Source organism: Marmota flaviventris, chromosome 7 (genome assembly GCF_047511675.1).
Source record: "Marmota flaviventris isolate mMarFla1 chromosome 7, mMarFla1.hap1, whole genome shotgun sequence".
NCBI classification, from domain to species: Eukaryota; Metazoa; Chordata; class Mammalia; order Rodentia; family Sciuridae; genus Marmota; species Marmota flaviventris.
Genome location: NC_092504.1, coordinates 62,871,010 through 62,886,987, shown reverse-complemented (window position 1 = coordinate 62,886,987; position 15,978 = coordinate 62,871,010). Strand labels below are relative to the sequence as shown.

Genomic DNA, 15,978 nt, shown 5'->3' with positions numbered 1-15,978 from the left:
CTATAAGTTTTGTACACAAAAAGATAATGAGTTATGACAGCACCAAAAAAAAAAAAAAAACCACACCAAATTACTAGAGGATATGTTAAATTTACATATTCAAAAGAACTGAGATGAGCTATACTAATTATCCAGATTAAGGGACAGAAGTCTGAAATAATACATTTCAATTCTGCTTTGAATTACCTTCTATTACCATAAGTATTTTTTGGATGATGCTTTCATGATTAACAACCTATATTCTAAGTTACATCTTCTATTCTCTTTTATCTTAAGACCATTTTATAATCATCTTTTATAAAATTCTGTATAATCAGAATCAGGATTCATTCACTCATTAAACAGTTGATAAGACTCTGCTATGTACCAGACACTGTTTTAAATGCACAGTTTCACCACTGAGAAGAAAACAAAAAGCTCTAACTTCAAGGAGCGACATTCTAGCAGGAGAAGATAGACAATAAATAATAAGCATAACTCATAAGCAAATTACACAAAATCTTATAAAGTATAATTGCTAATAAAAGGCAGAACAGATAGTAACAGCCTTAGACTTCAATTATAAACAAAGCGACTCAGCACATAACTCACTGAGCTGATGTGAGCATACTTGAATGAGGGGAAAGGGTAACCATAGTAATATATAAGCATGAAACACTTCAGGAAGTTTTTATATTTTGCAGTGCTAGGGACAGAACCCAGGGCCTCTCACCTGCTAGGCAATCATTCTACAATTGAGCTACATATCTAACTCAGGAACCTGAGTGATATTCATAATCTTTGTGTCTGTCATCAAAGATGACACTTATGGTTCGAAATGACATGTCTAACGATCATCTATCTAAATGATATCTCCAGGAATGTTCATTTCCCTTGGAGAATTATTTTTTCAATTTAACAAGGGAGTACCAAATATAAGGGGTCAAGAGTCCAAGAGAAGGTAAAATGAAGTGACCTCAAGGACAATCACCACAAATCACAGTAAATCATAGAAAACAATAGTAAATTACAAATAAATGGGAAAAGAGATGTATTTATAGTCTACTCTTGAAAACACCCTGAGGCTTAATATAGAATATAGAAAATAAGAGGAATACTGAACTGAAAGAGAACAGTGTGGAGGGACACTCAATGTAAGTCAGTGACATTCATGTTTTTGTTCAAATGAAACCTTTTAAAGGAGGCTACTCTGAGAATAGGAGATGCAGAATAGGAGCATGTGTATCTCAATTTCAAATCTACTGCTGGGTCCTTGACTTGACCTCAGGAAATGTGTAAGGAGACAGAGAGACCAATCTCAGTACTAGTAATAAAACCTTGTTTAGGGCTGGGGATATAGCTCAGAAGTAGAGCACTTGCCTAGCACAGATGAGGCAGGCCCCAGGTTCCATCCCCAGCACTGCAAAAGAAAAGGTGTGTATTGGGGGGGGGGGGGGGGGGCTAGTTTAGTTGAGGACAGTCCAAGAACATTTTAACTCCAAAGTCTAGAACAGATTACTCTTAGTATTTTAAAATTCTTACCTTCAGATCCCGGTGAATTATAGGAGTCTTACACTGATGCAACCTTGCAACAGCTTCACAGGTATCACAGAATATCTGTAACACTTCTGGTTCTGTAAAACCTGTCTGCAGTTTCTTATTCATCTGATTCACTACCTGCCCGGCTAAGCAAAAAAGTCATTTTCATATTTTTTAATAAATGAAATCTACCACAAACAAAAAAATTAAATGCCTTTAAGATCTCAGGTAATGAGAAATTGGCTTTTTCATAATTCTCATGTAAGAATGCTTGTTATATCATATTGTATTGATTTAATTACATTTTTTGTATTTTACAACTCAAAGATCAGAACATATTATGATAGATGATATACAATAATAATATTGCCCATTTTTTAATATTTTAACATCACTGAAATTGCAGTTTTCTTTATAATTGATGATATATTTGATGTGAAGCAGAAGTTATTCAATACTGTGCTACTTACTGCGTAAACTGTGGTAAATAAAAAATAAGGTTTATATTATTATCATGGAATTTACAATTCAAAGGTAGAAATAAATAATTATACAAATACATAATCATTTATATATATAATAAAAACAAGAAAATTTAAGATAAAAAAAACTATTTTAATTGGTGAAGGAGGATGGGAAGAAGAGGGTATCAGATCAGGCTCCTCTAAGAAGTAATATTTATGTCAAGACCTAACAACTATTAGGAATTAATGAGGCAGAGATTAAGGAGAATGCTACACTAGTGATAGTAAATTGTATATAAAAGCACCTCAGATTTGGGAAAGAGCTTTGAAGACTATGAATAACTTAAAAAAAAAAAAAAAAGTCAAAGCTCACACGGTTTATGAAGCAGAGAGAGTGGGAAGAGGAGAGTGATAAGACAGACAAGGAATAGCCAGATTGTGTATTTTATCTTAACAGTCCAAGAAACTTCCTGATCTGATTTTTTAAAAGATTTACTTGATTATGGGGTAGAGGAATCAAAAGAGAAGAAATGGAGAAATGAACTAAGACACTAAATCTGTAATGCAGGTTAAAAAAATAACAGGTCTAAGGAAATGACTAAAATCAAACAGCCATACATATACCATTGAGCCTTGAGAAAATTATAATATACTATGATAACTGATAGTAACCACCATTATATTTTAAGAATAGAAAAAATATGATTCATAAAGAAGTATTCTATAAAAATCAAATTTGGGAATTTAAAAAAGTATAAAGTTTATATTAACTTGAAATTTTTTTAAATAAGGATGAATGCTGGATACTCTACAATCTGTAAAAAGCAACAAGTATATTTGTTGCTTTTGTTATTACTATATAAACAGCAATCTCTTGTCTTTATCTTTTCTTTTGAAATTTTAAAGCAGAAAAAAACAAAAAAAAAATTTTTACTTAAGAATCCCTGGAGTGGGGATACAGATCGGTGGTAGCATTCTTGCCTAGCATGCATAAAAGCTCTGGGTTAGATCCCCAGCCTGACAAAGGGGGGGGGGGGGGAAATCCCTGACTTTTCAGAAAACTCAGGGAAAATTTGTTCAGGTTATCTCAGAAGATTGAGAGACACCTAAGTGGGCAGCAACTTCCTTTACTCCCTTGTTCAGCAGTTTCCTTGGCAGATGTCTATTGTTAAACTAGGGAAAGTCTGTTTTAACTAAAAATTAAACCAGAAGAAAAATGTGTTCTTGATATTCATACACAAACTTGAAATATCACTTCACAGCTAAAGAAATCATAACCTTGAACTCATTCCACCTCTTATAGTGTTATAATATGCAGGATAATTGTAAACAAATGTTAATTTCCTTTCTTCTCAACAGAGATCTTTCAAGTAGAAATCCTTAATCACAAAAACCAAGTCCCCAATAATAACTAAAACTGTATATGAGTTAAATTTCAAATGTAGAAATTTTTTTTACTCAAAATCAGAGTTTTGTGAAAATTAAGTAACAGATGAAAAACAGTAAAAAAAAAAAAAATCAGATTTGGAAATCAAGGATTACACATTGAAGGTCTGTGCATGTAGATCTCAAGTCTATCCAGATTTTCCAAATAGTACTATCTCCTAAACAAAAGATGTTACATTCTGTTGAACTTAATAAGAAAATCAAGATTTTTCTAACCTCTTAAAGTTGTCCAATAACCTTTATGTCTGAGTGTAATTATTATCAATTTAAAAACCTCAAGTAAAACCTATTACTCCATTTAAATTTTAATGCCTTTCTTATGAAATTATTCATTTTTAACAGTAGTAAATTGCATTACTGTATTCAAATCTTCAACCTTCCCTTTTTCAATAATCTTTGCCCTGTAATTCGTTGCTCCTCCCAGTAAAATAGGCAGAGAACATCTCTTGCTCTTTGATTAAGGCTCAGTCATGTGATTTACTTCTGCCAAGAGAAAAAAGTAAAAGTAGCAATATACCTAGTCCCAAGCGTAGGCCTTAAGAGGACTCATGTGCTTCTGCATACACTCTTATGTTTCTACCATCTCTATGAGGCAATCAATAGCTTCCTAGTGCCAGAAAGAGGATGAGAGACATGTGAAGCAAAGCTACTTCAACTTATCCCAGATTGGCACCTGGCATGTGAGCAAGCCCAGCTGAAATCAGCAGCGCCACCCACCACATTCAACCCAAAACAGCTGGCCCACAGATAGATAAGCAATAATAAATGACTATTTTATGCTATTGAGTTTGGAGATACTTTGTTATTAAGCAAAAACTAGCAGATGTATAATTCATAGGAACTTAGAACTCCTAAAAATAGAAATTTTTAAATTCATAAATTTTCATAATTTATTTATACATTATTCATAAAACAATAGAAATGTTTTTAAAAGGCCAATACAGATTTCTAGAAGTCTGGATATCAGAAAATTGGCAAATTAAGCAGTAGCAAACTATAAATTTGCAGAGACAAAAAATGATTACACTTCATAAGAAATTATTTTAAACAATGGATACCTGAAAACTTATAAGGGTATATTGGTTATATAACACATTTTTCTACTACCTATATAGTTTTATTCCAACATAATCAAAACCAATATACCCAACTATTTATATTACATTGGTTCCCTTACAAAAGTGCCTTCATTCTTAACATACAACTGACTTTTATAAAGGAAGAGAAGAATATTCATCCTCTGCTCCTCCAAATGACTTCTCCCCCATGGGAGAAAAAGGAACTTATCTAATTGATTAATCTGAAAAAAGGAACAGAGCATACTCAGTTCAGGCTTCTGGATCCTTCTCCTAAAATAAAACTGCCCATTCAGATGGTACATGCTGATCTGTACTACATGTAGTATACTAATTTAGCCAGTGAAATATTTGAAACAAAAAAAAACTTCTTGCATAAAAAAGAAAGCATAGTTAACAATAGGAAATTTTCAGAAAAAAAAATTAAAATTAAAGGAAAAGAGAAAATTTTTTTCACTTTTTTTATGATACTTGGGATTGAACCCAAGGGGTACTCTACCACTGAGCTACATCACAGCTGTCCAGGCTGGCCTCAAACTTGTGAGCTCAGCTTCTCAGTTTCTGAGATTAGAGACATGAAGAAAAAATATATATTTTTAAGAACTAAAATTTAGGGGACTGGGTATGTGGCTCAATGGCAGAAGCATTTGCCTAGCATGCAGGAGGCCATGTGTTCAATCTCTAGCACTATGCCCTCCCCCCAAAAAATTAAAATTTATATCTACAGAAATCAAAAGATTTGCATCTCAAATAAGAGCAAGGTATATTTTAACAAAAGAACATTGAAAGATCAATAAAGGATTCTTAGAAATTAAAATGGCAAAAATACAAAATTCTATAGAAGAACTCAAAGCTACATTAAGGAATGCTTCCAACAAAAGTAAAATTTTTAAAAAGAAATAAAATGAGGATGAAAAGAAAATCAAAAGAATAATTTATAAAGACAGACATCTTTAAAAATTAACAGTCCAGAAACAGAACAGAAAAAAAACGAGAGAAAAAAAGTGTCCCACAAAAAGGGGGGCTACCAAAAATACCCAAATGAAGGAACATAAATTGTGAAATTTCAATATGCTGAAGATAAAGGAAAGTTTCTAATTAAAAGTGTCTTTGGAGAAAAGAGGTCACATAAAAAAAGTTAAGGAATCACAATAGCATCAGACCTCTCAATAGCAATACTGAGAAAAAATAATAATGTCATCCCAGTTTTGCATTAATATTATTTCTAAGCTACAATCTTTTAGGCAGCCAAATTGGCAACCAAATATGAATGCAGAATATTGATATTTTTATATATTTTAGGTTTCAAGAATGTTTCCTCCCAAATTCATTTTATCAGAAAGTTACCGAAAAATATACTCTTCCAAAAGAGGGAGTAAACAAAGGGGAGGCATAAGTAGCAGAGAATTTAAGAAAAGAAAGTCAAGGGGAATTCCCAGAATGACAACTAAATACTGTTTAAAATTAAGTAGGTGGCCAGGTGTGGTGGTGCACATCTGTAATCCCAGTGGCTCAGGAGGCTGAGGCAGGAGGATCAAGAGTTCAAAGCCAGCCTCAGCAACTTAGTGAGGCTCTAAGCGAATTAGTGAGACCCTGCCTTAAAATAGAAAAGACTGAGGATGTGACCCAGTGGTTAAGCACTCCTGGGTTCAATCCTTCTACCCCACACCCCACCAAAATAAATAAATTAATATTTTTTAGATAAGTGTATATATATATATATATATATATATATATATATATATATATGAACTGAAGTCTCCCCAAAGCAGGTTTTGAAGGGAAGGAAAAAGCAAAACTGACACAAGTATTGAAATATTTAAACATACTTCATAATGATTTGTACTTCTATTAAAGAATGTGGGGTAAAATACTAATATATTTGAAGAAACCAGACACGTGAAAAATGAGGTAATTATTAACTCCAGGAAAAACAAGCTGTACAAGAAAGGAAATGTAATTATACACTATTGCATGTCATCCATAAATGGCAAACAAAATAATTAAAACACTTATTTAGGCCATGAACTAAGTAAGCATAGACTACCCTAGGAGTAAATCCTCATCTTGAAAACAATATCTAAAGCATAAATTAGAAACAGCACTAACAAGCATTCTGCGCGGCAGAGTGGGAGGATACCAGGGATTGAACTCAGGGGCACTCAACCACTGAGCCACATCCCCAGCCTAATTTTGTATTTCAATAGAGACAGGGTATCACTGAGTTGCTTAGCACCTCCATGTCTTGATCCTCCTGTCTCAGCCTCCCGAACCACTGGAATCACAGGTGTGCACCACCACACCCAGCTTAACAAGCATTCTTTTAAGAACAACCCACCCCACAACCCCCCTGCCCAGAATCACATATTACTCTTGATTTTCTAAGTTCCTTCTCTTTTTTACTCTCAGAATTTCACTAAAACGACTGGTTCTCACTTGCATAATATAGTGCAAATATAAAAGAAACTATGAGAAGAAACATCTCCTTTATTTTAAAGTCACTGCATCTGAGGAGAGGGATGGGGAAGGAAGCTGCTGAATAAGCCATAGTTTAACAGAACTATTTGATTTTTTAAACCATATACATATATTACTTTGATAAAATTTTAAAATTCATATAAAATATAGCCTGCTGATTCAAACATCAGATAAATATTCTCGTTTAATTCCCTCTTTAAAATGCTTCCTGGACTAGGGGTGTGACTCAGTGTAGTGCACTTGCCTAGCAGGCTGAGTTCAATGCCCACCACAATAAAAAAGAAAGGAAAAAAGTCCTCCAGGTGACAATAAAACTCAAGTGGGTTTATAATTATTTTTTATTCAATTACATTAAATTGTAAGTATAGATAGAGCATAATGGCAGCTAAGTGAGACTCTCCAATAATCCTTTTCCCATAAACACACCAATTTGTACCCATATTCACACATCATAAACCACCTTCACAAAAGCTAAGGAAGCCAGGTGAGAGACTGCAGTGCCTGGTTTTACTATAACAAAAAGAAAAGATATGCTGGAAAAAGCAGGAAGGAAAGAGCTGCTGGGGTCATCCATCCCCAGCCTGGAGACAGGTGCTTTCTGCTTGAAGGAATTGAAGGAATGAAGTCCAGGTCTTTGAGTCAAAACTGAGAACCAGGCCTATCACAGAGAAACCTATTGCTGGGTGAGAACAAGGACCCCAACCACCTTTGGGGTCATTGTTCAATATCCAAAGACTGAATCACTGGAACTGCTTTAAGCCAGGTGACTGATTTCTTCCTCCATCCCTCATCCAAGTTAAGCAACAAGATAGGAAGCAAGACTCCATTTATTTGGAGACATTACCAAATTCATTCCATGAAGCCAGTATCACCCTGATACCAAAACCAAAGACATATCAAGGAAAGAAAACCTCAGGCCAATATCTTTGATGAATATAGATGCAAAAATTCTTAATAAAATATTGCCAAATGACATGCAAAAAAACATTAAAAGATAGTGAACCACGATCAAGTGGGTTTCACCTCAGGGATGTAAGGCTGGTCCAACATACAAAAATAAATAAATGCAATTCACCACATAAATAGAGTTAACAACAACAATCACATGATTACTTCAACAGATGCAGAAAAAGCACTGACAAAGAAGAGCACCCATTCATATTTAAAACACTAGAGAAACCAGGAATAGAAGAAACTTACTTCAACACTGTACAGGCTAAACAGGACAATCACAAGGCCAACATCACACTGAACAAAGAAAAACTGAAAGCATTTCCTCTAAAAACAGGAACAAGACAAGAATGCCCACTCTCACCACTCCCATTCATCATAGTTTTAAAACTGTAGCCAAAGCAATCAGAAAAGAGAAGGAAATTAAAGGAACACAAACAAAGAGAAGAGTTCAAATTATCTCTGTTTCCTGACAACATGATCCTACAATTAGAAGATACCAAAAACTACACTAGAAGACTTCTAGAACAGAAAAATAAATTTAAAGTGCAGGATACAAGATCAACATACATAAATCAATCAGTTTCCTATACTCCAATAATGAATCTGCTGAAAAATGAAATTAGAAAAACTATCCCATTCATAAATGAACTCAAAAAAATTAACATACTTGGGAATTAAACTAATAAAGGAGCTCTGCAATGAAAACTATAGAACACTAAAAGAAGAAACTGAAGAAGACCTTAGAAAAGGGAAAGACCTCCCATGTTCTTAGATAAGAAAAACAATGTCAAAATAGCCACACTACTAGAAGCATTATATAGATTCAATGTAATCTCCATTAAAATACCAATGACATTCTTCACAGAACTAGAAAGAGAAGTTCTAAAATTCATTTGGAAAAATAAGAGACCCAGACCAGTCAAAGCAATCCTGAGCAAAAAGAGCAATGCTGGAAGCATCTCAATACAGGACTTCAAATTATACTACAGTACTACAGTAACAAAAACAGCATGGTAATGGCACCAAAACAGACATGAAAAACACTGGAATAAAACTGAAGACACAGAAACAAACACACATAAATACAGGTATCTGACCCAAGACAAAGGTGCCAAAAATATAAGCTGGAGAAAAGACAGACTTTTTAACAAATAGTGCTGAGAAAACTAGAAACCCATAAGTAGAAAAATGAAACTTGACCAGTATATCTCTCACTCTGCACAAATGTCAACTCAAAATAGATCAAAGACCTAGAAATTAGACCAGCAACTCTATACGCCAAATACTCAAACATGTTGGTACAGGAACTGACATCCTGACCAAGCCTCCTAAAGTGCAACAAATAAAACAAAAAAAAAAAATCAAAATTTGGGATGGCACCTAATTAAAAAGCTTCTGGTACATCAAAAGAAACAAAAGTGTGAAGAGAGAGCCTACAGAACGAGAAAACATCTTTGCCACTTGCTCCACAGATAGGGCATTAATATCCAGAATATATAAAGAACTCAAAAAACTTAACATCAAAAAAAGTAATAATAATCCAACTAATAAATGGGCAAAAGAATTAAACAGACAGTTCTCAAAAGAAAAAATACAAATAGCAACAAATATATGAAAAAAAATGATCAACAACTTTAGCAATTAGAGAAATGCAAATAAAAACTGCATTAATATTTCATATCACTCCAGTCAGAATGGCAATTAACAAGAATACAAATAACAGTACATACTGATAAGGATGTGGGGAAACAGGTACACTCATAATTATTGGTGGGAGTGCAACTACCCTGGAAAGCAGTACAGAGATTCCTCAGAAAACTAGAAATGGAATCACCATATGACCCAGCTATCACACTCCTCAGTATAATCCAAAAGATCTAAAATTAGCATACTATAGGGATATAGCCACATTGATGTTTATAGCAGCACAATTCACAATAGACAAACTATAGAACCAACCTAAGTGCTCTTCAACAGATAAACAAATAAAGAAAATGTAGTATATATACACAATGGATTATTAGCCATAAAGAAGAATGAAATTATAGCATTTGCCAATAAATAGATGAAACTGGAAACTATCATACTAAGTAAGATAAGATAGATCCAAAAAGTCAAAGGTCAAATGTTTTCTTTGATATACAGAACTTAATCCAAAATAAGAAAAAATGGGGGGGGCAGTTTCCATCAAAATAGAAGATGCATTAATAAATGTCCATGCTCAGATACAAGCTGTCCTGGGAGAAACCAAGATACCTAGTAACTCATACAAGAGGAATTTTTTTTTAGTATAATATAAATGCAGACAGATACTTACCTCGACAATATTCCATCAGAATAAGTACTTCCCATACATTATCGCTAATTGAATTAACAGCACAGTCCAAATAGCCCACAATATTTTTATGACCAGAGAGCTCTTTCTGTAAAAAAGAAACAAACCTTTTAAATTGGAAAATGTCCACATGTACATTAAACCAGTATCATTAGCAATAGTCTGAAGCCTAAATTAACATATTTAATGATTTTCTAAAGGTAAAAATAATGCATAAGTATGAAATCTGACGTATTTCAAACAGCCAAAAGCTTCTATAGTTTGATGCAGTTTACTTGTATGAGACTGTCATTTCATTAAAAAAAAAAAAATCAACAAATACTTATTTTTAATTTCTATCAGGAAAGCTTCCAAAGTAGTAATAGTATTATTATTACAATATAGTATTATTATTACAATTAAGTTTTGGGGGACCCAAGAATAAAATATCAAAACTGTTACTTAATTTATTTTTAACTAAAAAAACAATAATTAAGTTCTAATATTAATGAAATACTCTCATTTGTTTGCCTGCAACATACTGAAACATATGGGTACATACATTTATTACATGTACTTTTAACTAAATAACTTAAAAACTGAACTAAGGTACAAAAAGTTGTGAAAAGTACCCAAAGGTTAACGATAACACCAATAACACAATAACGTAATTTTTAAAAATAACAACAAAATGGCAAATCTGGATTCTCTACCCCTGGTGCAAGGTAATCATCTGCATACAATGATTTTAAAACAGGGCTGGGGATGTAGCTCAGTTGTAGAATGCTTGCCTATCATGCATAAGGCCCTGGGTTCCATCCTCAGCATCACAAAACAAAAACAACTACCCTTATCACGCTTCCAAAAATCTAATCAAGTCTATTTAGAAACTAAAACCCAATAATGAAGAATACCATTTTAAATGAATTTACAACCACTGTCATTAATAATAAGCTATGCAATATAATGTAATTAATAATAAATTATGCAATGTAATTTCAGATAAGGGGTAGTGGTCACTAAATACGTGTTATCATTTAGATATGAGAAAGCTCATGTGTGAGACAACACAGAAAGTTCAGAGGTGAAATGATTGAATTATGAGGTTTAACCTAATCTGTGCATTAGTCTTCTCCCAGAGACTAAGTGGGTATGTATACAAGTAGGGTGTGGCTATATAAGGTGGGTCACTGGAGATGTACCTTAGAGGTATATATTTTGTCCTTGTTGAGTGGAACTCTCTCCACTTCTGTGTTTCCATGTCCTGAGCTGCTTTCCTCAGCCACCCCTGTCATAACATCCTGTCTCACTCACGTCAGGCCCTAAGGATATGGAGTCACCCATCTATGGACTGAGACCTCTGAAACCGTGAGCCTCAAAATAAACGTTTCCTCCTTAAAATTATTCTTGTCAGGTCTTTAAATCACAACAGTGAAAAAGCTGACTAAAACAACATATAAGTAACGTATAAATATGTAATACAGACTAATAAATACTTATAAATAGTAATATACAGAGAAATGGGTCATCAAAAAAATTTGGAAGATCACCATTCCAAAGAGCTAATCTCTCTTAAAATACATTCTTCAAAGGCATAGAATTATAAAAATTCTAGTGAAAGGATGAATTATGGCACAATAGTACAATATCTGGCCACAAGTTAGAGAATTTGGTTTAGGCTTCACCATTATCTTGGAATAAATCCTTTTCACCCTTCTGAAATATCTTTACCTGAAAACAAAAATCGTGGCCAGGCACAGTGGCACATGCCTGCAATCCCAGTGGCTCAGGAGACTTATAAATATGAGGCAGGAGGATTGAGAGTTCAAATCCAGCCTCAGCAACTTAGCAAGGAATTAAGCAACTCTGGAAGACCTTGTCTCTAGATTCAATATTTAAAAAGCTCAGTGATGGAGCTTTTCCTTTTCCCTAACATGTATGAGGCCCTGGGTTTGATCCCCAGCATGAAAAAAAGAAAAAAAAAATTCCCCTCTTTAGTGTTGAACAAGTACACTGACATTAATAAAATATACTGGCCAGGAATGGTGGTGCACGCCTGTAATCCCAGCCTCTTGGGAGGCTGAGGCAAGAGGATTGCAAATACAAAGCCTCAGCAACTTAAAGAGGTACTCAGCAACTCAGTGAGACCCTGTCTCTAAATAAAAATTTTGAAGTGTGTGCGGGGGGGGGGGGGGGGGGGGACACATACACACACAAAAAAGACACAGTTTGGCAGTTCCTCAAAAAGTTAAACACATAATTGAGTATAATGGCACATGTCCATGATCCCAACTACTCAGGAGAGCAAGGAAGGAAGATTGTGAGTTTGAGGCCAGCCTGGGCAACTCAGAGACCCTGTCTCAAAAGAAAATAAAAAGGACTTGAAACATGAAGAATAGTTTTCTGAATTCAAAGTGGGTCTGTGAGTAATTAGGGGAGGAAGCTCGCTCTCCACTTTTCTTTTTTCCCCCCCCCTCTCATTTTTATTTCCTTTATATTCAGAGCAGCAAAGAAAACTTTTGACATAAAGTATTATGTCAAATTGTACATTATTGTTATTAAGATCTTATTGTTTACAAATCATATGAATTTGAGAATAAAAAAAACAAATATATTTTCAAATGAAGCATAAAAAAAAAAGGACTGAAGATGTAGCTCAGTGACAGAGCATGCTTACCTACCATGCATGAGGCCCTGTGTTCCAAGCCCTGAGTTCAATCCCCAGTACCATACCATACACACAAAAAAAGTTAAATACAGAATTACCATACAACCATCTATTCCAGTCCTACATGTATATAATCCAAAATACCAAAACTACCTACTCAAACAAATCAATGTTTACACATATTCCTATTATTCACAATAAATAAGACCAGCCTAAATGTCCATCAAATTATTTTTTTAAATCCATCAATAGATAAATGGATAAACAAATTGTGGCATATATATACAATGGACTATTATTTGGCCAAAAAAAGAAATGAAATACTAATACACACTACAATGGCAGAAACCTCAAAAACATTATGCTAAGTGAAAGGAAGACACAGAAGATCACACATTGTAAACTCCCATTTATAGAAAATTTAAAGAACAAATAAATCCACAGAGATTCACAAACAAAAGGGTATTTGTCAGAAACTGGAGAAAAGGGAGAATGGGAGCAATTACTCAATGGTAGGGAGTTTCCTTCTGGGATATTGGAAAGGTTTGGGGATAAGATAGAAGCAATAGTTGTACAATACTGGGAATGTACTAAATGCCACTGAAATGTTCACTTATATTATGTGAATTTCACCTCAAGACAAAAATATACACATACACGTACATGTACACATAAAAGCAATTGATAAACAACAGAGGAAGAGAAGTGAGAAAAGAATAAGCAGTCATCCATAGCACTGAGAATAAGCAATGCTGGAAAAGAAATTTTTATAATTATTTATAACTATGAAGTTAACTAAGGGTCATTGAAGTTGTTAATGGCCTATTAATTTTTTTCTTTTCCTAATACTTAAAAAAAAATTCTCTCTTGCTGAAGGAAACCTCATCATAAAGTACAGAGTTCTCAAGAAAATCAACTTTACAACATAGTTTTTAAAATGAAAAGCAAAATTAATTATTGTTTACGAATATAAATAAATACATTAAATGTTTAAAACATGATGGGAATGTTAAATAACAAATTCAAAACAGTGGTTTCTTTTTGAATGAGAATAGTACAAGACTACAGATGGGGAGGAATACAGAGAAGGCTCCAACAGTATCTGTAAAGTTTTATTTCTTAAAATGGATGATGGTGCTTATTACATAATTATCTAAATTTTTCTATCCCCAAAATATTCCCTAAGTAAAATTAATATAAGAAAAGAAAAAAGAAACAAGAATAGTTTGGCTATTGAGCCTATAGTAGAGAACAGAGGAAAGAAGAGGGAATGAGGCTGGCTGTATTTAGCTTTAAGTATGGCTATATTGAATGAACTATAAATTCCCAGATAATTTTCAGATTTAATGATCTTCAAAAGTTTTCTAAATTCACATAAACTAATAGGCAGTTTTCCTAAAAAGCTTATGAACATCACAATATAAAACCCAGAAGAAAATACACTTAATTAAGCCAAGCATGGTAGTGCATGCCTATAATCCCAGCTACTCTGAAGGCAGACACAGGAAAATCTCAAGTTCGAGGCCAGCCTGTGTAACTAAGCAAGACTCTGTCTCAAAATAAAAGATAAAAAGGGCTGGAGATGTAGCTCAGTGGTAGTGTGTGTTTACCTTAAATGCACAAAGACCTAGGTTTAAACTCTAGGAAAGGAAGGAAGGAAGGAAAGAAGGAAGGAAGGAAGGAAAGAAGGAAGGAAGGAAGGAAAGAAGGAAGGAAGGACGGACCCAAAATTTCTAAAACAAAATTACTTTTTTACTTACCATAATTGTAATTTCCCTTTTACAAATGTTGAGGTCTGGCATGTTATTGACATACATTCTCTTCAATGCACATCGAACTCCACCATTAGTACGCACCAGAAAAACTGTGGAGAATCCACCTAAGAAGAGCAATTACAAATTAATTTAAAGAATCAGAAACCACTGTCAAAATAATGTAGTAGCATTTTGGACCTTCATATCAGAGGAAAATAAACAAGTACTGTACCCAAGACAAAAATAAGTATAGTAAGAGCTAAACAACCAGAAGCAAACCACTGGGTCCCTGCGTTCATCACAAAGTAGCACTTATGGGATTAACATGCTTCTCAAATGAACCTGCTTTTCTTTAAAAAAGCCAATATACTGAAATTTTACTTTCTTCATAGGAATACCTGATATGTAGTATATCTAAAACTGTCACAATATAACTACATTCTGGCATATGCTAGTGATTGTCTACCCATCAGTCTACCCCCTATTGTGATGACAAAGCACTAACAGTTTGATATGTTAAATGATATTAGACATCATGAAGATCACATAGTTAGGCTGCTCCTTCAACTCTAAGACAACCATGGAAATTTCATTTCTTCTTATCAGTCTACCCCCTATTGTGATGACAAAGCACTAACAGTTTGATATGTTAAATGATATGAGACATCATGGAGATCACATAGTTGGCTCCCTCCTTCAATTCTAAGACAATCATAGAAATCTCATTTCTTCTTATCAGTAATTGATTTAGGAACAGGTATGCAACCAATTCTGACTAATGTGACATAAAGACATAAAGTAAAGCCTGCTGTGATTACAAGAAAAGATTTTCCACCCAGTTAAAAGAAATTGATGGGAAGGGCCCTGCTCTCCTTTCCTGCTTTTGGATTTTGTTGTGAAAGAGTGTTTTGCTTAGACATAACACAGCCAAAGTGTGGCCATGATCATCAGAATGATGATCCCCACTACACTAAATGCTGGGTTACTGAATTAGCCAACCTTCTTCTAGAACTCCTGTAAGATAGCAAATGTCATTATTTATGCCACAGATATTTGGATATTCTATCCATACCTAAAAAAAGCATCATATATGAAACACACAAAATTAGAATAAGTATTTTAAAGAAAAAAAAAATACTTCTGTGATACTTTAACAAAGAATTTCACCTAAGATTTTTTTAAATTGTCCTGGGGCTGAGGTTGTGGCTCAGTGCTACAGCACTTGCCTAGCACACATGAGGCACTGGGGTTCGAACCCTAACAGCATATTAAAAAATAAAATAAAATAAATAAAGGTATTGTGTCC

The 15,978-nt window shown here is 33.9% G+C and overlaps 1 protein-coding gene across 2 annotated transcripts in view; it reads right to left on the bottom strand.

Moving 5' to 3' along the window:
* Bmp2k (BMP2 inducible kinase) overlaps nt 1-15,978 on the bottom strand; it is a 130,070-nt gene that overhangs the window by 77,588 nt on the left and 36,504 nt on the right. For both annotated transcript variants that reach the window (XM_027939775.3, XM_071614357.1), the window contains exons 2-4: nt 14,679-14,797; nt 10,254-10,359; nt 1,522-1,664 (exon numbers count right to left, since the gene is read on the bottom strand). In XM_027939775.3, the coding sequence (XP_027795576.1) occupies nt 1,522-1,664; nt 10,254-10,359; nt 14,679-14,797 (368 nt within the window). The remainder of the gene's footprint in view (nt 1-1,521; nt 1,665-10,253; nt 10,360-14,678; nt 14,798-15,978) is intronic.